Source organism: Ctenopharyngodon idella, chromosome 1 (genome assembly GCF_019924925.1).
Source record: "Ctenopharyngodon idella isolate HZGC_01 chromosome 1, HZGC01, whole genome shotgun sequence".
NCBI lineage: Eukaryota > Metazoa > Chordata > Actinopteri > Cypriniformes > Xenocyprididae > Ctenopharyngodon > Ctenopharyngodon idella.
In genome coordinates, this window is record NC_067220.1 from 41,477,734 (window position 1) to 41,504,363 (window position 26,630).

The 26,630-nt window shown below is 38.0% G+C and overlaps 1 protein-coding gene across 2 annotated transcripts in view; it reads right to left on the reverse strand.

Moving 5' to 3' along the window:
* Positions 1 to 26,630, reverse strand: part of usp34 (ubiquitin specific peptidase 34) — a 51,540-nt gene that overhangs the window by 16,289 nt on the left and 8,621 nt on the right. For both annotated transcript variants that reach the window (XM_051895367.1, XM_051895358.1), the window contains exons 4-51: positions 25,736 to 25,786; positions 24,366 to 24,515; positions 24,218 to 24,285; positions 22,699 to 22,891; positions 22,555 to 22,616; positions 22,396 to 22,477; positions 22,151 to 22,243; positions 19,232 to 19,357; positions 18,955 to 19,084; positions 18,065 to 18,195; positions 17,204 to 17,982; positions 16,693 to 16,907; positions 15,005 to 15,120; positions 14,784 to 14,911; positions 14,596 to 14,685; positions 14,350 to 14,445; positions 13,748 to 13,830; positions 13,504 to 13,658; positions 13,291 to 13,404; positions 13,085 to 13,184; positions 11,813 to 11,972; positions 11,445 to 11,571; positions 11,174 to 11,321; positions 10,903 to 11,003; positions 10,611 to 10,820; positions 10,406 to 10,531; positions 9,545 to 9,667; positions 9,352 to 9,435; positions 9,045 to 9,131; positions 8,295 to 8,495; positions 8,124 to 8,206; positions 7,827 to 7,867; positions 7,247 to 7,371; positions 6,417 to 6,569; positions 5,644 to 5,804; positions 5,095 to 5,399; positions 4,642 to 4,805; positions 4,320 to 4,385; positions 4,090 to 4,236; positions 3,568 to 3,624; positions 3,359 to 3,436; positions 2,082 to 2,176; positions 1,824 to 1,996; positions 1,591 to 1,741; positions 1,350 to 1,428; positions 1,174 to 1,227; positions 381 to 476; positions 216 to 280 (exon numbers count right to left, since the gene is read on the reverse strand). In XM_051895367.1, coding sequence (XP_051751327.1) covers positions 216 to 280; positions 381 to 476; positions 1,174 to 1,227; positions 1,350 to 1,428; positions 1,591 to 1,741; positions 1,824 to 1,996; positions 2,082 to 2,176; positions 3,359 to 3,436; positions 3,568 to 3,624; positions 4,090 to 4,236; positions 4,320 to 4,385; positions 4,642 to 4,805; positions 5,095 to 5,399; positions 5,644 to 5,804; positions 6,417 to 6,569; positions 7,247 to 7,371; positions 7,827 to 7,867; positions 8,124 to 8,206; positions 8,295 to 8,495; positions 9,045 to 9,131; positions 9,352 to 9,435; positions 9,545 to 9,667; positions 10,406 to 10,531; positions 10,611 to 10,820; positions 10,903 to 11,003; positions 11,174 to 11,321; positions 11,445 to 11,571; positions 11,813 to 11,972; positions 13,085 to 13,184; positions 13,291 to 13,404; positions 13,504 to 13,658; positions 13,748 to 13,830; positions 14,350 to 14,445; positions 14,596 to 14,685; positions 14,784 to 14,911; positions 15,005 to 15,120; positions 16,693 to 16,907; positions 17,204 to 17,982; positions 18,065 to 18,195; positions 18,955 to 19,084; positions 19,232 to 19,357; positions 22,151 to 22,243; positions 22,396 to 22,477; positions 22,555 to 22,616; positions 22,699 to 22,891; positions 24,218 to 24,285; positions 24,366 to 24,515; positions 25,736 to 25,786 — 6,422 coding nt within the window. The remainder of the gene's footprint in view (positions 1 to 215; positions 281 to 380; positions 477 to 1,173; positions 1,228 to 1,349; positions 1,429 to 1,590; positions 1,742 to 1,823; positions 1,997 to 2,081; positions 2,177 to 3,358; positions 3,437 to 3,567; positions 3,625 to 4,089; positions 4,237 to 4,319; positions 4,386 to 4,641; positions 4,806 to 5,094; positions 5,400 to 5,643; positions 5,805 to 6,416; positions 6,570 to 7,246; positions 7,372 to 7,826; positions 7,868 to 8,123; positions 8,207 to 8,294; positions 8,496 to 9,044; positions 9,132 to 9,351; positions 9,436 to 9,544; positions 9,668 to 10,405; positions 10,532 to 10,610; positions 10,821 to 10,902; positions 11,004 to 11,173; positions 11,322 to 11,444; positions 11,572 to 11,812; positions 11,973 to 13,084; positions 13,185 to 13,290; positions 13,405 to 13,503; positions 13,659 to 13,747; positions 13,831 to 14,349; positions 14,446 to 14,595; positions 14,686 to 14,783; positions 14,912 to 15,004; positions 15,121 to 16,692; positions 16,908 to 17,203; positions 17,983 to 18,064; positions 18,196 to 18,954; positions 19,085 to 19,231; positions 19,358 to 22,150; positions 22,244 to 22,395; positions 22,478 to 22,554; positions 22,617 to 22,698; positions 22,892 to 24,217; positions 24,286 to 24,365; positions 24,516 to 25,735; positions 25,787 to 26,630) is intronic.

Sequence of the window (26,630 nt, forward strand, 5' to 3'; positions counted from 1 at the left end):
TTTTTTAAAACATTAAATATATTTATTAAAATATGAATTAAATATATTAAATAAAATGTAAGAAAATGAAAGAAACAACAGAAATGTAGACAAACAGATAAAATAGAAAATTAAAAAGAGAACATGAAAGGAGAGACCAAAAAAATAGATAAATATATTATAGATCATACACATCAAGAGGAGAGGTTTTGTGAACTGCTCTACTGTTTTCTCACCCGAAGTATGTGTGTTCAAAGATGTTCTTGTCCTGGAGAAACTGCATGTTGTCATGCCAGATCCACTATGAGAGAGACAGAGAGAGAGAAGAAGCGTCAGATGAATGCCCAGCCTGACGGATGTGTGCAGTGAAGACTGAGGGTGATATACAGTGAAGTCTGTACCTCCAGAAGATCAGGAGAAATGTCAAAGTTGAAGTCCTTCCCATTCTCCTCCTCCACCTCCACTCGCTTATAGAACAGCATGTAGGCACTGTGGGTCTGACAGACAGACAAGCACACATTACTGTTTCTAAACTATTTTACAAGAAAAAATCTCGGGGGAGACTTATTTAAATAATAATAATAATAATAATAATAATATATTCATAATTATTATAATAATAATTTATTACAACAACAATCTATAATTATTTCTTTACTAATTATAATATAAAAAATTATGTATTATTTTGTAAAACAATATATAAATAATGTATTATTAATTACAATAATAGCTATAATAAAATAATGTATTTTTAATAAAATATAAAATAATAAGTATTAATAATAACAATAAAAATAATAATAGCAATAACAATATATTACTTTAACAATTATAATTAATATATAAAATAATAATAAATAAATGTATTATTTATTACTTTAATAATTATAATAATAATAATAATCTATTATTATGACATAATTAAAAAAGAATAATGCATACTTAATATATAAAATTATATAATGTATAATTACTCATTAATATATAATATATACATAATATTATTACTTCAAAAATTATGATTAATATAAAAATAATGTATAATTAATATATAAAACAATAATATATAGATGTATTATTTATTACTTTAATAATTATACTATTAAGTATAATATATAAATAATAATAATAATAATAATAATAATGTATCATTATTATTATTGTTGTTATTGTTTTTAATATAAAACCAACCTTCTCAAAGGAGAAATCCATGAACTTGTCGGTGACAGAGTCGTATGTTTTCGTCTGAAATGAGATGAGCATTTCTGAATTAAAACCACATTAACCCAATTTTTTAATTTATATTCATTTATCCCAAAAGCACAAAGGACAACTTGATCTAGTAGGAAAAATATCAAAACACATACTGTCATCTCTCCACCGAAACACTCTGAGGCCAGCTGGGCCGAATCAAACGGCTTCACCTCTGCGTCGTTAAACAGGTACCTGCAACAGGAAATGCCATCATCACTTCAAAATGATATCAAATGCATCTGAAGGTCAATTACCAGTAACAAACTTTGGGCTACAATTACTCAGTAGCTGTAAATGCATAATACGTTATTTTATTGGTTAATTTATTTTAAACAAATGAGTGTGAATAATCACCATTTGTTATTGCGGTAAGCGTGTGGGTTGACAATGTCCCTGATGAAGCTGTAATAATGGCCACCGTCTGCCGTGCCTGTGTGCACCGTCACACCGATGAGGTCGTACTCGTAACTCTCCGCCACTTTTGCATCACCATCATCACGAAAACCTGCAAACGAGATCATGATTAGTTGACGGAGAAGACAAACAGAATTTTAAATCGTTGTATTTCAGCAAAACAACCGCACAACCTTCCTTCCTGTCGCCCTTGGCCATGAGGAAGTCCTCGGTGTACGGCGTCATGTCGAGCCGCAGCGGGAAAGAAAAGTGCGTGTTTACTTTTTCCTTCATCATGGTCACCATGTTGAACGTGTAGCGCATGGTGTTAAAGCTCAAGATCCGCGGGAGCTTCTTAAAACACGCCCTGAGAGACAGAAAGAGACAGTCGTGAAATATTCAGGGGTTTTAACAGAAAGATTTCAGCTCTCAGAGGAAGAAGGGAACTGTACCGTTTCTCAGCGCGTACTTTCTTCCCACACTGAGAGCAGGTGTACATGTTATCGCCCTCCAGAGTGTCCTTGATGGTCACCTCATCCAGAGACTCCTGAAACAGAGACAGATGATGTCTGCGTGTTAGGATTAGAGGTTGATGTTGTTTGATAGTGGTGGCCGTTTCAGTAACTGACAATCGGGGGAATATAAAAGACCAGAAATGGCTTTATTTGTGTGATATGTGTCTCTCCTTGGCTTATTACTGAAGGATAACAAATTTGGTCACATTACTTGATAGATATTAAGACATTTTAAATAAATAATAAAATAAATAAGGCTGTGTATTATATATATATATATATATATATATATATATATATATATATATATATTATATATGATTAAATTAATATAATATATAATAATGTATTAATAATATATTTTCTTATTTAAATAAATAAAATAAAAAATGATCTTATTTTATAATTAATATTTTATTTTCTAAAATGTTTTAGCAATTTTCTGTGAAAATGCAGAATTTACTTGCATTGTTCAACCCAGTTATGCAATAAAAATAATAGTTTCATCTTTCTACCATGAAGTGGCAACATTATTTTCTTGTTGAAAACAAGGTTCAAATACAAAATGTTTCATTTATAGTCTTTTTCAGGATTTTAATTATGTGTTAAACTTAATTTGACCTTATCAAGCTCAACAGTTCAACTCTGTTACGAGGGACAAAATCATAACAATTAGTTTTTAAACATAAAATATTGTTCTTGGCACAAAATACAAGAATACTGATTGTAAATAATGTAGTGTGGTTCAACAACATTTTCTAGTTAAGGTTATTATTAGCTTTTTTTCCACTAACCTTCAAACCTGTAACAACCAATACAGAAAAATGTTGAATGTAAGAATGTTTCTGAAAATATTATGGACTATGAATATTTTTTTTTTCCCAATTACAATGTGTGATTAATCATAAGACACAACAAAACTAAGCAATGCCACGAGTCTCAGTGATCAAATATTAAGTATATAAATACCAAACTTACTGTGGTGGGGTTGAAATTATGTAGCGCTTTAGGGTCAGTAACTACAAATAACTAATGGTACTTTTCAAAGCAACCATTAGATATTGAGAATCGGAAGAAACATTTTAAAAATCAGCCATTGAAAACCCCTTATTTATTCTAATCTGAATAGTAAAGCCTGTTCCTTTTAATGACATTTACACACAGAGCACTGAGTTTTCTTCTGATGAGCGTGTGTGTAAATGAGAAACACTCACATAGATGTTCTTCATATCGGCCACCTGACATCTCACTGTGTAAAACTCCTCAGCCGTCTGACTCACATGATCACAGTCCTACACACACAGCGAGAGATTAATTCAAATGTGCACATAAGCAATCTCAAAGACACACAAACATGATCTATCTCTTTTAGAAAAGACACATGCATAATAAGAGTTAAAACGTTCAAACAGCTCAATCTTACCAGTGAAACCACATTGTTAGTGATGACGCCTCCAAACAGTGTTTTGACAGTGTTTTTCTGAAACAACAAACACACAGCCATCAGATCTCTGCGACTAATTCATTAAACACACTCAAAACTGTTCTTAAAATCACCATGAAATCAAAATTGACAATTTTTTATGGGATACTGCAGTATTTATTATAAATGATTTATCCATGCACATCATTATTTTTTAAAATGTGTGTGCCCTTATAATCTTTAATCAAAATATTTTCCCCTCCCTCTTGCAGTATCATCTCTTCTCTTCTCTGATGATGTTTACTGGCATGAGGGCGGGGCAACCTGTCACTCACATGAGATCCGCCAACAGCAAACCACAACTATCCAATCAATTCCACATGGACAAAATCAAGCTCTGCCATTTTGTTCTTGTCTGAGAGGCCGTTTCACTCGGATATACGTCACAATATGGAACAAAAGTCTATCTCAATTTCCATTTCATGCCGACTTTAATCAAACACACACAGACAGATGTCGTACCAGGTCCTGAGACATCTCCTCGATCTTGGTGATGAGGTCCGTGAAGAACTCGGTCATGTCCTTCTGCTCTCCTGTGTTCAGAGGCTGTTTGTCCATTGTGTAGGTCTTACAGAAGGGACGAGGGTTGTACGCTTTCCTCTCGCTCTCCTGCACACACAGAAACAGTGAAATTACATCACATCTCCAGGTCATGAGATCAGATTAGCGCATGTAACAAGAGTGTCACGTACCATGAGATAAGTGAACATCTTCTGCAGCTCCAGCAATGTGGTCTTGTGCTTAATATCCTCTGAATACTGTAAATAAACAGACACAAAAAAACACAAGCATCACTACAAGGCACAAACATCTCAAACCATTTAAGCTCTTCTATTTCACAGCAGCAACAGCAATACGATAAAACACCAATGTTCAATAATTAACGTCGATAATCAAGAAATAACAATTCTTCATTCAAGTAATATAGTTCATTAGCACAATTATGGGCAGTTTATGGTTGCAACTGATGCAAGGTCACAGGTGTGCATGTATTTCACAGTTTTGTAAACTCACTTTAGCAGTGAAGACGGCCTGTCTGGCCTCTGGGATCATGTAGAGCTGTTGGATGGTGGAGGCCAGGTAACACGTGGCGCCCAGGTTAGTCAATCCCACGAAACGACACTCGGCTCTGACATCATCATGGGGCCAGTAATCCCACTTATAAGGTGCGTGAGATGCTAAAACAGCAAAACAACACAGAATTATAACATATTCATTCATTTTCAAATCATTCATAAATGAACATCACATGAATGTCAGAATGTGAATTTCCTAAAGTATTTCATGTCAACTTCCTGCATGTTTTTTGAGCTTATGAGAGCTGAACAAAACATAGTAAAACCTCTTAAAACCAATTTATGAGGACATCCTTGCTAATAAAAAAGATTTATTAGTTGTCTCTAATGTTGTCTTAATCTAAATAAGGGGTAAGATGTCCACAGAAGAACTCATGTGTCCCCGGCTCACCCTGCATGTGCTGCGACATCACCCAGTTGTGCAGTAGTCTGTAGTTCTCTACCGAACCCTTGACCACCTCCACCAGCAGGTCGTAGGCGGCGGCACGGGCCGCGGGGCTCTTGCATTTGGGCTGCTGTCGGTCCTTCAGGCTGGGCAGCAGGAACAGCAGGTCATACGTGTCCCTGAGGAACTCCTGACCCTCCCGCGAGAACTTAAACGGAGGCTTGTGCTTCAGGACGCTGGTGGCTAGACGCAGGAGACCCGTCAGACCGTCGTCCTCGATCGCCCCGTCCTGCTGGTCCAAAATCTCACGACTACAAGTGGAAAAACAACAACATGCTGTACAAAACAGTGGCCTTGAAAAGTATTTGCTTGATTACTATTAATTCAGTTTGATTTTAAGGTGTCCTAGCATAATACTAACAATGATTTTCCTTTAAAACGTCACTCTAGACTAACTAATAACATTGGTTTGCTTGAGGTTGTGCTCTGGAGGGGTAAATTATGTGTTCAGACTGAAACTAATCCACTAATCGAAGCAAAAGGAGCGTGTCTGACCTGCGGATGCAGTCGGCGAGGTGTCGGGCCAGGGCGTCCAGGTCCAGCAGGGTGGTCTGACTGGCATCTTTCACGTGGATGTTGTCGATGAGTTTACAGAGCAGCCAGAAATATTCCTTACAGCCGGTGCGAAACATGGCCTCCTCCTCAAAATCTTCCATCTGCACCGAAACACACAATAATACACCCAGTTAAAGAAACAGAGCACCCAAAAATGAAACGAGTTAGCACCTGTGTTGTTATCATTAACTAAATCCTAGCGTATGTTTACACGACAACACGTACTAAGTCAAAAAGTTTTTCCTTTGCATTTTTGAAAAGTTCCGCGTACAGACGACAACATAGTCAAAACGGATTTACACTGATCCACGAAAACGGCTAAAAACGCTGCATGCCAGGCCAGTAGTTGGCTATGTCACTTTTGCGCCTTTTTATCTCACAATTCTGACTTTTTCTTGCAACTGCAGCTTTTTTCTCAGAATTGTGAGATATAAACTTGCAATTGCGAGTCATAAAGTCCAAATTAAAAGAAAAAAAAATGCTGAAATTAGCTTATTTATTTTTTATTCCATGGCGGAAACAAGCTTCCATAGAAAACTTCAACTAAACAAAAATTAGTAACAAAAATGTTTTGCTACAAAAAAAGTTTAAGCTGAAGTACTGAAATTACTAACTTAAACTAAAACTGAAATACATGCAATATAAACTCTAATATCATATAAATAACAGTGACACATAAAGAGTTTTAAGATGTTGTCTGTGTGTGAACTTACTCTGAGGGGTTTAAGCGCCTGTGCGTCTGGCAGGAACTTGAGCAGTGTGGACGCGGCGAGCAGCAGGAAGGATCTATTGATGGATTCTCCTCCCTCCAGACCCGACAGAGACAGCTTATACAGTCCACTGCATGCCTCCTGACGCACCGCCGTCTGTAGATTCAGAGCACAGATCTGTTAGCACAACAGCACTCCTGGAGCTCAAACAGTAGAGCATGGCGATCGCAACACCAAGGTCATGGGTACGACTCCCAGGGGATGCATGGACTCAGAAAACATGTTTACCTTGAATATCAAAGTAAGTTTCTTTAGTCTATCAAAAAAAAAAAAAAACCTTAAGACTAACTTTGGATTTACTTGGTTAAAAACCTTTTCAAAAGTATCAACAGATAAAACAAGTTCCTCAAAGGGGTAGAAGTATTCCAGTCTAGCAAAATATGTTTAATGGACAGTGGATTCTGGCAAGATGAACACTTTGATGAATTTTCTCCTGATGTCAAGTGTCTTGAGTGCCCTATCCGGCGGTCCATTGTCCATCCATTGTCATGTGTTCAATTCCCAGGGATGAAATGAATGCAAATGCCAAATGTATAAATGTAACTAAATAAAATAAAATAATAAAATAAAAAATAAATCAATAATAATATAAAATCACAAAGCATTCAATTTTCAAAATATGCTGATTCCACAAATTATTTTGTGAGATGTAGGATGGAACTTAATTTTATTGCCTGGGCTGAATAGCTATGATTTGATTGGTCAGTATAATTGTTCCCCACCTAAATGGCCTTAATTACAACAGTAATTACACATGAAATTTGTTGGTTTACCTCAGGTATGAGCAGCGTGAGCTTCTTCAGCCAGTCATGGAGATGTTCGCTGTCAGCCAGACTGGACTTCACCAGAGAACAGCAGTGAGCCCAGCTCACCAGCAGCCACATGGAGTAATGAGTCACTGCAAAACACATCACCAGTAATGAGCATAATGACCAGAGAACAACCTGAAAAACCCTATATACAGATAAACCAAAAATTATTCAGACATTTTTTATATTTTTGATATATTTTTACTAGTGGGTGCAGGACACTATAGTTCATTTATGTAAGTGAGGATAGCAAAATAAAGTAAACTGTGACATATTATACCCAAAAATTCTTCATACAGTGGACTACCAGTAAAATTGATAAAAATTTGGAAACAAAAATTATTCAGACACTTTGACCTGACCATGTTTTGCTTAAGTGTTATCTGACATAATTAAGATAAAAAATTTTCTGACAGTTTAACTCTGAGATCTTGTCATATTTAATTACCTTTTTTTTTAAACTATAGTGAATAAACTGTAATAATGAATGAAATGTTCAAGGTGTTCAATTTTGGTTTGACTGTATAACCAATGATGTGCTTACCCTCGTGTCTGGATCTGTGATCTGATTGGGCCTTCAGAACCCTGCAGGATAAACAGAAGACAGAAGGTAAAAAACAGACAGGAAAAATATATATATAAAATATTTTTTATACTGATAAGTACCACTAAAAAGAGTTCAGTGTAATTAAAAATACAATATTTTACACAGTTTGTGTGCACTGTATATTTTTAAGCTTATTAAAAAAAAATATTAGAGTATCACTTTGTTAGCCAAGCAAAATTCTAATCTTAAACTCAATTAATAATAAATTGAGACTTGTGTGTGAGAATTGTTCACCTGTGCGCCAGATTGTCATATGTGTAGGCCACATTGATGAGCCGCTGGATGAGGTTGGTGCCTTGAACAAGACTTAGAAAAACCTGACAGAGAAGGACAAAATCTCAAAATTAGTGATGGTAAAAATACACACATACACTGAGAAAAGTGAATTTAGAAGCAGTTTCACACCTCTGTAAGACGAGGTATATGCAGGCCCTTCCCATGATCTCCGGTGGTTTTGCGGGACTTCCCTGGCCACGCCCTCTTTCTCTGAGTGTCCGTGAGACCAGACCAGGCAAAAACATCATGATAAGCCAGGTCCAGATCGGCCGGATCCACCGCAAACTGACAAATGAGTTTCAGCAGACACGCGAGACAGTCCAACAACCACTACACAGAGAGAAAAAGAGAAGAAACATGATATTCGTAGCTGTACAGTCAATGCCAGAACTGGGTAAATCTCACAAAGAAAAAGTCCTGGCCTTATTTCACCTCAAAGTCATAAGAAAAGATGAAAAAATAAGCTTTTTTTGATATGAGCAAATGTTATATGACCAGCAACATTTTATACATTATCTTTAAGACAAGCACATTTTCCCAAAAAACTCAATATCATTATTATAATTTATTCAGAACAATCCTGAACATATGATTTGATTTTTTTAATTAAAATAAGCAGACCCTCAGTACAACAAATTCAAGCATTATTTATATTTAAATTGTATGATTACAAAATTAAGTCAAATCACAATATATATTTGTTTTGCATTACAGTATAAAAGTTTTCATATTATAGTAATGAGAATTTTCATTAAAAATCATATAATCCAAAAATCTCAATGATTCCTTAAGAAAAAACAAAAAAAACAAAACAAAACAGGCTTTTTTTATTTTTTTTTTATTGCTTCCTTCTGCCACAGACATGTTCTTGACACTCACCACTGTCCAGGACTCTTGTTCTTTCGGCTCTAAAATTGCAGAGTTAAAAATGTCCAGCAGAAGCTGAAGGCCTCCAGACGACACAAACTACAAGAGAGACAGGGGAGGAATGTGTCATTCAGAGACATCCGTCCAGCTCAAACACACACCATACAGTCAATTCAGAGCACAAGGACTGGAACATACAGCTGTACAATTACAAACAGCATAATCATTTTACTAAAACCTCTACATTTGGAGTTCAACTGAGTACAATTATCTAGTTCATAAGTCAAAGAACAATAACAACAGATCATTTCGTTCGTACCTTGCAGCTCCAGGTGTTCTTGCTGTTCTCAATCTGTTCCTCACTGGAGTCGTCAGAGTCTGGATACAGATCACTGTAACTGCCCTGAAATACACACAAGTTTCAAGAGAAAGTACATGAGAACATTTCATTTACAGACCCGCAGGGCTGCGTGTATGAAAGAGATCGTGTAAGAGTGATCCTGCATGTATACCGTAGACTCGCGGTGAATCCTGCGGTTGGGTTTGCCGAGGGCTTCTATGATTTCTAAAGCGTAAAGCAGCTTATGGGGGCTCTTGATCCTCAACAGATCCTTCCAGCACAAACCGTCAGATCCCTAAAGTCACAATGAACACAAATAAACATGTTGAGGCAAACAAACACTAGAAATCTCTCAAGGAAAGACACTACAAGCAAAACAGTTTATGCACTGGTCAATTTTGGGATTTTGGGCCGTTTGGCTTTTCATAATGTGCTCAAGACAACTTTTACATCTTTAGAATCTTTTACACTTTTAAGTGCAGTTGAAATCTACAGAAGAAAATAAATAAAGTGCAGTAAAATAATACATATTTTTTAAGGCCGTTTTCTAAAAATGAGCTTTTTTCTGGTTCACTGTGCAAGAAATCTCCACTTCAGTAGCGCTTACACCACACTTTATAGTTTTATTCCTATTTATATACTTCATCTTCATTTGCCTGATTTTATACAACATTTTAATCATAAAACATGGTGATAATGTGTTTTTTTTCTGGCTGTTGACAGTATTTTTTGATTTATGCGATAAAAACAGAAAACTCTATATAAAACTTTAAACTCTACTATGTCAACAAAATTAAATGAGCAAACTGAACCTTGCTTTATCCTTTGTTCAGATTTCTCTTCAGAAAACATATGCAATTTGATTTGATTTGCATATTTAAACATTTCAGGAAACTTTTCATACAAAAAAAACGTTTGCAATTCATAATATTATCAATTAACTGGGGAAGTATGATGATATCAATTAGTTACTTTTTTACACCCCAGTCTCGCCTTAAATAAATCAATGAGAAACATGAGTCATGTGACTGACCGTGTCATCTGAGATGTTCTGGAAGGCCTGGAGCATGCTGGGACACGTGGGCAGCAGCATCAGCAGCTCCCACACACGGCGGGAGAGATTCTCCGCGTGGAGGTGCAGCTCCTCACAGCGAACGCTCTGCAAGAGGAAACACACTGGATTGGATGCTGGTTTAACTCAGGCTGGACCGGGTCAGAGGTGTGGAGCTGGACGTTACCTCAGTGCTGTGCTGGGGTCTGTCGGGGCTGGGCGGTTTGAAGCAGGCCAGCATCTCCAGCAGGTCGAAGAGTGTGGTGAGGTGGGGCTCCTGCAGCAGCAGCAGCATGGGAATGTGCTCCTTCTGAGGGGGCGGCAGACACGACGCCGGCAGCTGAACACCCTCGCCCTTCCTCTCCCTCCGCGGAGCGCCCAGAGACACGAACACCATCTGACAGCACACAGAAAGTCTCTTAGTGTTTTATGTTCTAGTGTTGTGGGTGTGTGGCTGTATGTGGATTTGTTGCTGTTACCTGCATGTCCTTGAAGCCGAGCTCATGAAGAGTCTTCTCATCATAGTCGGTGGTCAGCTCGTGTCCTGATGAGATCATGCGCACCGGACCCATCAGACCACCTGCACAGAAACACACACAACCATCTGTACTAGTAAAATGGCTGATTTAAATTTTAACTAACTTTACAATTCACAAATGCCCAGAAGAGATCACCTATTGACAGACAGAGATTTTGGTGCAATAGAGTCACAATGGTCGAATAGAGCGTGTATTTTTTCTGTGTATGTACCTGGGAAGTCCTGCTGCCGGCTGGTTTGACCGAACTCCTGCAGCTGTGCCTGCTGGCTGAGCTGATCCTTCTGAAGGTTCTCATACCAGTGAGTGACCTCTGCCCTCAGATCAGCCACCTGATCGCTGGGGTACATCTCGATGGTCATCTACACAGACGCAAACACACAACATGAGAATGAGCAAGAGAAAAGATGCTTGTTTATGAAGAAATCTTTATTAAACTCAGCTTGATGACTGAGCTAATAATAGTTATGATGATGAAGGTGTACCTTGTCGGGCAGTCCTGCCGGTTGACACACGATTCTGAGCGGCAGAGACTGTTTATCACTGAGAGCTTTCAGATGACTGCTGATGCCCGTTCCCTCGATCTGCCACTGCCGCAGGTGATACGCAAACCTGAACACAGACAAACCAGACCTGAGCACACTGAGACTCAATAAGTGAGTTTACACACCTGTAAATGCCATAACTGTGCTATTTTACAGGGTGAAGTTCCTAAATATTACTGGCAATCTGTCAACTTATTCAATGTGCACATGACCGTTTACATTTTGATATCAAAACCGGTGAATTTCTCATGAAAACATGGTTTTCTTGCAGTGTCAGTGAGGAAATGTGAGTGTTTCTCTGTGTGTACCTGCGTCTGAAGGCCTCCAGGTGTGTTTTGAGCAGCAGCAGTCCTCTCTCTATGATGGTGAGGCTGGAGTGGGCGTCTTTTTCCAGGTTAGCAGACGCCATCATCAAGCTCTCCATACACTTACTGATGAACTCCTGCTCCTTCTCGAGGCCCGTTTTACCTGCGGTTACACACACTAATAAATACATCACATTACACACTCACATATATTCATAATACAAAACAAAAAGCACAACCATCATAAATTATTATATAAATTACATAATTATGCATCATATCCATCCATCCGCCCATTCGCCTATCCATCCATCATACATACATTCATCCTTCCATCCATCCGCCTATCTATCCATCTAGCCATCTGCTCATCTATCCATCCATCTAGCCATCCGCTCATCTATCCATCCATCCATCCATCTGCCTATCCATCCATCCATCCATCCATCTGCCTATCCATCCATCCATCCATCCGCCTATCCATCCATCCATCCGCCTATCCATCCATCCATCCGCCTATCTATCTATCCATTCGCCCATCCATCCATCCATCCATCCATCTGCCTATCTAACCATCTATCCATCCGCCCATCCATCCATCCGCCCATCCATCCCCCATCCATCCATTCATCCATCCATCTACCCCCATTCATCCATCCATTCATCTGCCTATCCATCCATCTATGCATCCACCCATCCGCCTATCCATCCATCCATCTATGCATCCATCCATCTATGCATCCATCCATCTGCCTATCCATCCATCCGCCTATCCATCCATCTCTCCCCATCCATCCATCCATCCATCCATCCATCCGCCTATCCATCCATCTATGCATCCATCCATCTGCCCATCCATCCATCCATCCGCCTATCCATCCACCTATCCCCCATCCATCCATCCATCCATCTATCCCCCATCCATCCATCCATCTGCCTATCCATCCATCTATGCATCCACCCATCCGCCTATCCATCCATCCATCCATCTGCCTATCCATCCATCCATCCACCTATCCATCCATCTATCCATCCATCTATCTGCCTATCCATCCACCCACCCACCAGCTATAGCATCATCCATCCATCTGCCTATCTATCCATTCATCCATCCAAACATTTAATCCAGTCAAAAATAAAAACATCTATGTAGCAAAACAACTGAGAACAAAAAAAGTTTCTTCTTGCATTTATTCTAAACCTGAGAGGTTATGAAACTGTGAACGTTTATGTTATGAATTATACAATACATGTAGGACTTTGTTGTTTACTGACCGCTGATGTAATAGGAGTTGATGTACTGGATCGCAGCTCGGCTGATGTCTGCGGACTGAGCCCTCAAGGCGATTCCCCACAGCTGATCCATACCACACAACTACACGAGAGAGAGAGAGAGAGAGAGAGAGAGAGAGAGGGAGAGAGAGGTGAGAGAGAACATATCAAGACAAACCAAAGAGATTTCAAGATTTGCTGCATCGAACCTCGCAGTTGGAGCTGCTGTCATAAGCGCTGGTGGCCAGACGAGCCAGATTACACAGATGCTGAAACAAATTTAGTCCCGTCATGCTGATTGTCTCTGGCTTCAGCTGAGGCATCTGAGAGAGAGAGAGATGGCGAGAATCAGGGGAGAATCAAGATTCATTCTCATGGCACATACAATATACAAGTTGGGTTTAACTATATGGTAGCCAGACCTTCTCCAGAAAGAGATGTTTATATGTCTCCATGCCCATGGCGTGCTGGTCTTTACTGCGGACCTGGTTTAGGAACCAGTGCAAGGCGTCGTCGTAACACTCAGAGTCCTCCACTAAACAGTGCCACAGGATGTCCACCTGCTCCAGACTCAACCCTGACACACACACACACACAGAATATTCATATTGTTACAGAGCAATTCTCACATGCAGCGATGTGTGAGAGATGAAGTGAGACACTCACTGAAGTGGTCAGGTGATCCGAGCGTTGAGAACACACAGGTGAGGAACTGCAGACGCACCTGCACCTCCGCACTGTGACTGTACCTGAGACACATGGGATTGATGTTCAAAATCACTACATTACACACAGACATTATTCAGAAAGAAAACATTCAATTGATCAAAAGTGACAGTAAAGACATTTATAATGTTACAAAAGATTTCTATTTCAAAAAATGCTGTTCTTTTGAACTTTCTATTGATCAAAGAATCCAGAAAAAAATATATCATGGTTTCCACAGAAATATTAAGCAGCACAAATGTTTTCATAATTTATAATTCATCATATTAGAATGATTTCTGAAGGATCATGTGACACTGAAGACTGGAGATGATGCTGAAAATTCAGCTTTGATCACAGGAATAAATTACATTTTACAGTATATTCATATAGACAACAGTACTTTTAAAACTGTAATAATATTTCACAATATTACAGTATTTTTGATCAATTATAAATGCAGTCTTTGTGACCAGAAGAGACTACTTTCAGAAACATAAAATCTTACCGACTCCAAACTTTTGAACAGTAGTGCAGAAATATAGACAAACAACCAGACTTACAGAGCGAATTTGTGGCGCTGCTCTCTCACATCCTGGATATAGTGTAACAGATCATCAAAGAAGAGCTTCATCATGTGCAGCTCCTTCTCTGCCCACCTGCAGCACACACAGGGAAATATATAAGTATTTACTCTTTTAAAAACAACCTGTAAACTAATCCAAGTTCCAATTATTTATCCAATCCAATGTTCCAACTGAACATTCCAGAAAAAACATTAAGAGCAGTGGTGGGCGGAGTTTTCTTACATGGTTATCCAATGGGTGTCATAGCTGGAGCCGAACTGCTGGAAGGTTCCGAAGAGCTTCGGCAGCAAACGCAAGGACACCACCACCGACCTGATGAACACACACAGAAACAAAACTGTCAAATATCTCCTACAGGACCTGAGAGAGTTACAGTTTCATACAGCACTTCATATCTGTGATGGTCTCACCGGTGGTTGGCGAGGTTCTCCAGACAGCCCTCGATGAAACGCATGCGGATCTGCCGGTCAGTAAACCAGCAGACCAGAGAGCACAACAGCTTCTCCGCCTCATTGATCAAGCCCTCCGATAGGTGGATCTAGTCACCATGACAACATGAGAATCACATAAACACGAGAATTGCAACCTACATAAGAAATGCCTGAAATAATCTGCTGTGAAGTAAACATACTGCATTATCGTCCTGGACCAGATCCCACAGAAGAGTGTTTCCTTTTTTGCAGACGTTGTCTAGGTTGATGTCTGTCACCGCGTGGGTGGAGTACTGATGTTTGTGCGACGCCGGACCTGGAGCGAACATACACAAAAAGAAAAAATAAACATCGGACTAAAATCATGTGATTTTAATCTGAAATCACATTTCAAGTAAGCGCAGATAAAAATATAGCTGCGGGCAACAATTAAAGGGGTTCAAGCCCTTTAAGGCCTTTAAGCACATGTGTAAAAAGTTATGTTTTATTTTGCAAGCCTGTATAGATCTCGATCATAGACAGAAAAGACCATTTACAGCCAATACAGGCAATTTACCATAGGAAATATATGCTTTATAAAGCTTTTTAACAGTAATCGAGCAAAAAACCTAGGACTAGTTCACGAAAGTAGGTTTTTGAAATAATCTCCAATATTTAACGAATGATTCGATTGACAGAGGCGGTTCTAGAGGCAAAGTTCCTCAGAATGACGAGTTCTACCATATGGTATGAATGTCGTGGGCGTGTGCAAAAAAAACACAAAAAAAAAACACGCACAATACACAATCCTTTACGCACATGAAAAATGGGAAGGTGCCCCTCGGCAGCCGATTCCTTTTAAATTTCTCACAGCAGGCCGTGTTTTTCGAGATATGCGAATGTCCTCGTAGACAATTGCGACACCTTGGACTAAGACATCGCATGCCAGTTTTCAAGTCAATCGGACTGACTGTTGCGTAGCTGTAGCTGTTTTCATGTTTGCTTGTTTTTTTCATTTTATAGTGCCACCAAGTGGTCAGTCGCCACGTCCTTTTTCACGCGACCACAGGCCGAGTCCCATACATAGGTGTGCCAAGATCTCATTCCGTTCAAGAGGGATAGCCATTTTAGTAAAAGTGGCCACGCCCACTTCAAACGTTTTGGTGTCCCGTCTCGGACGTGAATCGAAATGTCGACTTTTATTTCATAATTATTGACAGTCAGACTCCATAGAATCTTTCTGCACTGGTTTGGTTCAGATTGGGTGAAAGGAGGTTTTTCAAAAAATCCAAAATACCCGAAGATTTTGCCAGGGTGACGATCGAATCTCCTAAACGGTCAATAGACCACCAGGCTGATTGGGGCGAGCCTCAGTGACGTTGTAGACAGTGTGAGTACTACCAGCCCTCAAAGTTTCAAGTCTCTACGACTTACAGGTTTAGACTGCCTGATCACTTTTAGGGAAGAATCCTGATCCTTGGAAATTCTAACAATTACAATAGGGTTTTTCAGTGCTACATGCTTGTGAACTCACTGTCTCACTGTATTATTACTTTATTTCTAACATGTACAAGTTCTAATCTGACTGAAATTACAATACTAATATTAATGGCTGTATTCATTTCTTTGCTTTCAAACATTAAAATAGAGCTTTTATTTTGATGGAAAAACACAGGGAGACCTTAAAGCTTCTCTTTTGTTGACAATAGATTTATAAAGGATTCTCATTACAAATTTGGGAAGACAGTTCGCACGACCCAAACTGTGAGTTTTGTGTTAAGATGGAGTTTGTGTGGTGCGGCATTTACTGCAAATAAAGCTGCTCCGAGACACTGAAATTGCGCTTGTGTGTAAATGAACACAGTGCCGTGCTTCACAGTGGCAGCAGCCTTTGGAGGCATGTATGTACCTTGCACCAGGTGTTCGTGGTATATGGAGGCCAGGTTGGGCAGGTGTTGCTGCAGGTGCGAGCTGAGCTCAGCGTGAGAGTTGATCTGGACCAGCTCTTCCTCACAGCCGGACTCCTCTCCGTCAAAATCCGCCATGTTCTTCTCGGATTTGGCGCTGACTTGGGAACTGCTGCAGCTTACGTCATCTGCGCTCAGCATGTCCTCTACCATATGACTGCAGAGAGAGTTTGTGTTAAGAGTATGTTACCAGAAGACATAATGGCTCTGCGTCAAAACCTAGTGAGCCGACTACCTAGACAGCAATTTAGGGCACATTTGAACATTCATGAACATTCTTGAGCATGAAAACCTATTCCAGTAGAGCCCAAAAACAAAATTAAGATTTTGAAAAAGGGCATAATAGGTCCTCTGTAAGATCGCAATCCCAAAATGCACAGTTGTAGAGAAAAAGGGAGCTCACTAGATATTGGCAGAGATAATGTCAACAAAACATTTGAAAGGTAGCCTCACCCATCATGGTGGTGGTGATGGTGGTGATGGTGGTGATGATGATGGTGATGCTGAGGGCTGATGAAACGCCTGCAGTTAAAGAGCTCGTTGCCCATGGCCTCTGACAGGAAGTCCGCCGGTCGAGGCATACAGGGCTCCTGGGAAACGGAAGGCCCGTGTGAGGAGTCCATCTCTGAGCCACCCTGCTGCGGTTGCTGGGGATCCTGGGATTGAGAATGTGAGGAGGGATCAGCCTGCTCTCCCGACGTTCCCTCCAGGCACACGGATGAAGAAGAGCAGGGTTCAAGGATCCTAAGGGAGGAAGACGAGGCAACCAAGGCAGCGGCTGATTCTGGGGTGAAAGGGATGGATTTGGTTTTGGCAAGTCCGGAGACAGAAATGCCAGGTGGAATTCCAGGCCGCTCTGGAGGACCCTGTACCTCACCGAGCGCTTCGCCGGCTTTGCGTTTGCGTAGCTCTGACGTAGAAGGCTCTCTGGAGTCTCGGGTTTCTTTCTGCGGGCTGCTCTCGGACGTGACAGCGGGTCTGTCGTCTTCATCGTCCTCATCGTCGTCTTCGTCATCCTCGTCATCCTCCTCCTCTTCTTCCTCCTCCTCTTCTTCCTCCTTCAGGGCCTCACTGTCAGCCATGTCATCAGAGTGCAGCTCGCTGCCTGGGCTGCCTGCTGATTGGCTGGCTCGGCTGGAACCAGCCTCATTGCTAGACGCCTCGCTGCGGCCGCTGCTGCTGCCCTCCTCGCCGCTGTTGGCCGTCTCGTCTGAGCTGCCCTGCAAAGACTCCTGTGGGACAGCAAAAAACACCTAAATTAAGCTGAATGACACTTGTTTTCATGTAATATTTTGGAATATGCGAGAACGTTACCTCTGTGTCCGATAGCCTCTGCTGCCCTCGTTTTCCGCTGCTCATGATTGGCTCGTCCATCTCCATGTCACTTCCTCCACTGTGATGCGTGTCGCTGTTGTCGCTGCTCTCTGGGCTTCCTGCAGGAGAACCTGAGGACAAATATTGTAAAATGTAACCAGAAACTCTTTACACTGAGATCCTTATCTGAGACATAATGGCTAAATAAATAAAATAAAATACTCTAAGCCATAGTGGCAAAATAAAATAAAATAATAAATAAAAATATCAAATAATATCAAATAAAAAAAATAAAAATAAAAATAAAATAAAATATAAAATAAAGTAAAGTAAAATAATCTTAGCCATAGTGGCAAAATAAAATAAAAATGATCTTAGCCATAGTAGCAAAACAAACAAACAAACAAATAAATTAATAAAATGATCTTAGCCATAGTGGCAAAATAAATAAATAAAGCTACTAAATAAATTGCATTTTAAGTGATTTTGGCAATAGTGACGAATAAATACATTTAGTAAGAAACTCATATGGAGATGCTTATTTTAGCCATAGTTGCAAAATAAAACTTTGTCACTATTGCTAAGATAATGATAAAATATTATTTATGTATTTACAGTATTCATTTTTATAACACTTTAACCTGAAACTCTTTACACTGAAATGCTTATCTATTCACAGAAATATTTCACATTATAGAAGTAAAATAATTTGTGCAGGTCATTTTATGTTGACTTCAACTGCCATTTTTACTATTTGTGGATTCTAACCTAAATTTAATAAAATAAGTGTCTAATTCAGTATTTTGTGAACAAAATTCAGATTTCGCATTCATTAACACCAACTTCAAATCAATCTTTGGCATGAACATCAAAAAGCAGAAGGCACACACCTTTCTTGTTGCCCATGGGAATGTTGGTGTTGAGCAGAGAGGCGAAGGAGCTCTGTTTGGACAGCTGAGTTTTGGCTGCCAGGGCGTTATTCCACAAGGCCTTGATCAACATGGATGCCAAATACAGCGTCTGCACACAGAGAAACAACTCAACAACCACATCCAGGACAGCTAGGGAAAAATACATTTATTTCAGTCTGTCTCAAAATTCACCGAAGTATGAGAGTGAGAGCTCAAACGTGTTAAGCACTAATGTTAATTACAAAGTGTGTGGTACCTGTTCGGTGTGTGCGCTGGGGTGTAACCCTGACACCAGGCTGAGCACATGCCGCAGAGGAACAGGGTCTAGGTTCTTTATGAGCGAGGGGAACAGGTCATGGATGTAGCGGCTGCAGTGTTTCAGCTGAAGACAGAGACACAGAGACCTGTTCAACACTATTGTACGGGCAAATAAATCAGTCACAAAGGCTGAAAAGAGAAAGAGTGTATAATATCTGTTCTTGTTTTCATGTACTTGTATCAAGAGGGCAGAATTTCTGAAAATCTACTCTAAAATATAGAAAAACCTCTTCAAAATGACAATAACAGTAACAGCTCTAAAGGAAAGTGTCTTAATACTCAAGTACCTATTTAAAGTATTATTGATTGCTAGTAAAAAAAAAAAAAAGCAATAACTAAGAAATGGCTGAATGAAAATCCACCAACAAAAGAAGAGTGGATAGTGATTGTAAAAATTATGTATGATAGGGAACACCTGACTTTTCTCTAAGATTAAAGATGGATGTATTTTACAAGTACTGGTCAAAATGACTGACAAACAGGAGTATAGACAGAACATAAGGAGATATGAAGTATTTTGCTATTTTTTATTTTTATTTATTTATTTTTTTCTTCTTCCTCTCCACACTTGAGTAATATATCAGTATTATCATGTTGATAATCATTTCCTATTTTTCTGCATGTGAAAATATATTGGATTTTTATGTTTTAAGAGGGGACTGAATGGACTTGAACCTTTTATGTACTAACAAAATATTCTCCTGGCAATTTTTGTTCTTACCTGCCCTGTTTATTTATTTATTTATTTTTATGTCTCTCTTTCTTCTGGAACTATTAGGAAATTAACCCCTGATATGAAGCTAACTGCGTATGAAAAACGTAACTGTGTGTGATACCCCTGGTGACCTGACTGTTCTGTTCTGTTCTTTTGCATTTGTTCCACTAAAAGAAATAATAAAAAAAAAAAGGTAAGAAAAAAAAAAAAGTTTAGAACATAGTATGCAGAAACATTTATAAACATTCAGTTATTAAATCAAAAATAAAAGTTATTTTGGATTTATTAGTTATATTGTCATTTGGAAGTTAATTATCAATTATTATTATTTTTATAATAATTATATAAATACAAACTTGAAAACAGCTACTGATATATATATATATATATATATATATATACACACACACATTAGGGTCTGTCGATTTAATGCGTTACTTTAATTAATTGGTTATGGAAAAAAATAATGTGTTAAAATTATTAAAGCGTTTAACGCACCTGCCCGATGGTGACAAACATGAAGCAGAGCAACAACTCATTGCACGATGTAGCCTATATAATGCAGTTAGATTGACACCTAAAATTCAATATATCAGGGTAAAAATGCCCCTGTGTATGGGTTTTTGTGTCATTAATATCATGATATAGTTAAGCAATATCACACGGGTAACAAGCGCAGTATCCCACAAGTGCTGTTTCTGTCCTGAATAGCAGGAGTGCAAACGTGTTATTGATTTTGCACAACAGTTCAATAAATAATAAGTTTATACACAATATCGTCTGCTTTTGCTCAATTTTGCCAATTAAATATTACATGTAAAGCCAGAGCTGAACTGTTGTGCATCTCCGAGCAACACACAGCGATGCTTCATTTCTGAATGAAGCCGTGTTTTGAGTAAATCAATCAGGTGATTCAACTAATGATTGAACGACTAATGACTAATGATTCAACAGCCCATTCATAAAGAGAGTCATTTACTTCATTCCTGAATAAATCAGCCGTTTGAACGTATCAAATTAATGAATGACTTAATGTAGACATTTACCACCACCTACTGGAAGTTTTAGTTTCTTATTTAGAGTATCATTCCATTTAAAAAAAAAAAAAAAACACTAAAGGAATAGTTCACCCAAAAATGAAAATGATCCCATAATTTACTCACCCTCAAGCCATCCTAGGTGTATATGACTCTCTTCTTTCAGAAGAACAATCGGAGAAATATAAAAAATATCCTGGCTCTTCCAAGCTTTATAATGGGAGCGAATGGTGCCATATTTTTAAGCCCAAAAAAGTGCATCCATCATTCATAAAACTAATCCACATGACTCCAGGGGGTTAAATAAGGCCTCCTGAAGTGAAGCAATGCATTTTTACTAGCTTCCGGTAACGTCCGTCCACACATTTACGAGACACACTCTTCCGCCAGAATCGACTCGACTATTACCGGAAGCCAGGGATTATAGTTTATAAAGCTAAAATTATAGATATTTTTCTTACAAAAAACACTTCAGAAGGCCTTTATTAACCCCGTGGAGTCACGTGGAGTCTTTTTATGATGGATGCGCTTTTTGGGATTCAAAAAAAGGGCACCATTCACTCCCATTATAAAGCTTGGAAGAGTCAGGATATTTTTTAATATAATTCTGATTGTGTTCGTCTGAAGAAGAAAGTCATATACACCTAAGATGGCTTGAGAGTGAGTAAATTATGGGATTCATTTTTGGGTGAACTATTCCTTTATGGAGTTAGTTCACCCAAAAATGAAAATTCTGTCATCATTTACTCACCCTCATGGCTGTTGAAGCCTAAATGTTTATGTGCAATAAATGTTCAATAAAAAAAAAAAAATAAAGCTACTTTTTGCAATGTCTATTTGATGCTTTTCTCATTTAACACAATAATGACTTAAAATTATCTTTTGGGGGTCATTTCTCATAAATATATATATGCACATCCAGGTCAAATGAAGCACACTGCATTGTGGGATAAAGTGCTCTGGTAGTTTACTCCACATTTTGACAAATATAGTTAGTCATCCAGGTATTCTATGCAGAAAATATACATTCTGTGCACAATATACATCCAGACGAAATAGTGGTTTGTGTGTGTGTGTGTGTGTGTGTGTGTGTGTGTGTGTGTACCTGAGCAGCGGCCCATATACAGTCCACATGCTGAGTGCTCAACCTGCCCTCGGCTGCCAGGAAGTTCAGGATCACTTGGCACTGTTTAATGATCTACAGCAGAAACAATACAAGCACAATCAGAAATAATAAATCTTTAGTGAGCGATTAGAGAGAACTAAATGTTCAACAGAAAAAACATCACGAATCCAAACTACAAAGACAATAAATATGAGCGGTGTTTGTCCGTGCAAAACTCTACTCACCTCAATGTGCAAATTTGGTCCAAATATGTGCTCCACAACATTGTTGTTGATAAGCCAGTCAGCGAGTTCCTTTGCTATCGACCTGAGAGAGGAAACAAAGATGTCAATAGATGTCCAGCTTGACTGAACTACTAACTCGAGTGGACTCGTTACACTCACGTCTCAGTGTCAGACACCAGGGACTCGTTATTACAGACGTCGTTGAAGGTGTGCAGCTGATTCTACAGAAACACAAGCACAGATCAATGAGCACAGACTGGACACAACGGAAAAAGAGCTTGTGTGTTTCTGTGCCTCTCGTACCGTGATCTGGCTCAGTCCGGCCAGTCTCATGGTAAGCGTTGGACTCATGAAGTACTTGAAGGCCAGATCCAAACTCTCTCTGTCGAAACACAGCGCGCTGTCCAACGGTTCCTTCACCGTGCTCCACATCAGATCGGCCATGTTACGAGCAGCGCTCTGGCGCAACTCCTGATCCGACAACTTGCACAGATACCTACAGAGAGAGAGAGAGATTCACATCTGACCAGACGCTTCGGCTGAGACTCTATGAGTCAGGCACATAAAAACAACTAATCACTAATATTCATCCAGTAGTGCCCCTTCAAGACGACAGGTTTACAGCTCAAATAACACACATTTTGTTACAATAACACACATCACAAGTCCATTATAAGAGCATTGCTGTAATTGCAATTTTTATGTGTTTTTTCATACTGAGGGACTTGACTTGTATTAAATCTGAAACATTCTTCTAAGGATCTGTATCAAAAAATCCTTTTCTATTCCTAAAGGATATATCAGGTCCCATGAAAAACAGTTAACATATAAAAGCTTTTAAAAGTAAAAAAGTAGAAATGACAGAACATTTCAGTGGCTTAATCATCACATTTACGAAACTATTTTGTATCGTATGCCACTGTTTATCAACAAAACGTGTTACATTATAATAATATGATAGTGTAATGGAATACATAATAGCTGTATGATTTTCAGTGTGTTGCGATTTTTTTCTCTTTTGTAAAAGTACGAAAATATACTTTCAATCAAAAAAAAATTTTTTTATATTAATACAAAATTAAATTATATATAGATGTGCATATTTGTATATCATATCATAGTCATTTTGGGATGACTAGACTTGACTATTTTTTTAGGTGGATTAATATAACATAATAGAAAATAATATAATATAATATAATATAATAAAATAACATATATTATATTTTGAGGTGGGACTATTCTAGGAGAATAAATATTTATATGGTATGTAGATTTGTATATAATATAATATAATATATAACAGTCATCTTGAGATGGGACTACTTTTTTAGGTGGATGAATATAACATCATAATATAATATAATATAATATAATATAAGATAATATAATATAATATATAATGCTCTACCAGTTGAACTATAGGAATACAAATGAAAAATCAAAGAAAAACTTCAGATTTCCATCTGAACACACTTCTACACTCTCTCTGTGCTGCTCTAATCCGGTCTGGCTCAAGTCACATGACTGGCGCTCTCACAGCTCCCCTGCCAGCCGTCTGGCTCCCCCCAAGGTCATGTGAGGAGAGCCGTGGCGACTGTTGCTATGGTGAGGGATGCTCTTCCTAGCAACTCAACCGAGAGCAGATTCTTGGCGACAGCGCTCTTTCTAAGAGTACTTTGATTGTGCTCTGCCAGCGTCTCGTTCAGTGAGTCAGTCAGGATTGATCAGATGAAATAGATGTAGATATTTCTGCACACTTTTTGCACTTGGCTTTTAATAATTGTAAACCTTTAGGACCAGTTTAGAAATGTGTTCTTACCTGATAACATAAGTGCGAAAAGGGATGATGTGCTGCATCACAGCGGGAATGTGCAACCATATTCTGATCTGCATAGACAGAAGAAATAACCTCTGATTGGTTACAGGTCAAACGTGTCAGACTGTGGTTTGATTGGGCAACGACTCACGTTAGAGACGATGGTGATGAAGGCATGTGCGATGGGGAAGGGGAGAGTATCAGGAGCGCCGAACTCAAAGCAGTCCTTCATCAGAGAGAGGCCATGCTTCCCGCAGAACATACACACGTATCGCAGCAGGTGCAGAGGAACCTCCACGTCCTGAGACAAACACACACGTCAGACCATGTAATAACATCACTTAAAATACACCCAAATCAAAGAAAACACTTCTTCAGCAATAGCATGATTGTGCTTTAAAATGAGTTTAAATATCAATTCTCCATAAAAACATTTTTATTCAAATGAATGCAAAAATGTTACAAAATATTTGCAAAAAATTACATTAAATATAGAAAACCTGAGGTATGAAATTCAGACATGACCTATAACCTATTAAATACAATTACTAAATTATAGATTAATAATGTATTTAATCATCACATCACAATAATAATATAATTATCACAATAATATAATATATAAAATTTTTTATATATATATATATATATATATATATATATATATATATATATATATATATATATATATACACACACACACAGATTATTATAGGTATGAAAACCAGACGTGACCTATTACCTTAATTATAATATAATTATTTTTAATTACAATGTAATTAATCATAATGATTAACAATATAATATAATTAGCATAATTATTATAAGTATGAAATCCAGATGTGACCTATTACCTTAATTATAATATAATTATTTTTAATAACAATGTAATTAATCATAATGATTAACAATATAATAAATATAATATAATATAATTATTATATATTAAATATTATATGTAATGTTTAATAATTCGCAAAATCTATATCATGAATGTCGTAATTTGTGAATATATTTATTACTAAATATTTATTTATAAAAATATTGTTTATTAAATATTAAATAAATACGTTTTTTGCACACGTGTAACATTACACAAACGTATCTGATTAAAGAAATAATCCACAGATTAATTGATTGTCAAAATAGTTGCATGCAGCACTATTTACAGACTGCAAAAACTATAAATGATAATGATATGATTCTCAATTATATTTGAATTCAAAGGAGCTACAGAAAATCCTTATATAAAGTTTGAGTGATGAATAGTTTGTATTTAATCACTACAACCTGTGATGATTCATGGGAGGGGATGAATCACACTAGCCAACATCTAAACAAAGAACATCCAGTACTTTCACACACAAGCCACACCTAGTTGTCTCAAAGTCAGAGTCAGTGAAGTCTAGTCCACTCAGCATCTATTGTGCTCATGAATTATCTCTAAACGGTGTAATCAAGCCCATCATCAAGAGTGTGTGTGCATGTGTGTGTGTGTGTGTGAGAGAGAGAGAGACTTACATTCATATCACAGAAAGAGCCGAGGATATTGCTCTCTTGTGCTGAGATATCCTGAGGGCAAAAACAACAAACGGATATTAAAAAAGGGAGCGATCCAAATAAAACTTTACTCAACTAGTGCGCAACTACAAAAAACTCAAACTGTTCAACAGAATACAGCTTCTTGATTCTGTCTTGGATATTTGTGTTGAGGTTATTCAGTTCATCCAAGTCATTCAGGAATAATGAAGCACTAACTGGAAGAGTATGTGTATAATGCTTGTGTTGTGTGTATTTTACCTCTATTGAGCCCAACAGAAGGTTGCAGAAGTAAAAACGGCATTAAAAACTTCCATAGCAATTTTTTTTTTTTCTGATAAACTAGAAATGGGCACAAGTACTTGGTACTGACAACAATGATGGATCATGAAAACATGATTTGATTTTGATTTCAGTCAGACTAAAGACATAATTTGTCTTTTTAAAATATGGTGTAAATACGGTTTTGTTCAGTATTTGGCATAATTGCACTACAAATGGCCTTGACATTATGAGCTTGATCGGAAAGACAAAAGTGACATGATGTGTATTAAATCCTTCAAATATTCAATTGCACATTGTGTCATGTAGACTTGAGCTACAGGCTTTATTGGTCTGTCCAACTGCACAAAAACCTGATTATAACGGCACATGTAAACGTACTTCATGGCTCCATGACTTAGATTCAGTAACATCTAAATAATGAACAAATATTGTACTTTTTGGGATTGGTTATGGCATATTTTTCAGTGGTACCTTGATGACTAAAGCAACCTTGATAAAAAAATGAAACAAATGTTGTGATTCAGATCAAAGCTGGTTAATGTGGATCAATTTAAAATGTTTTACTAAAAATATTTATTTTGTAAATGCATGT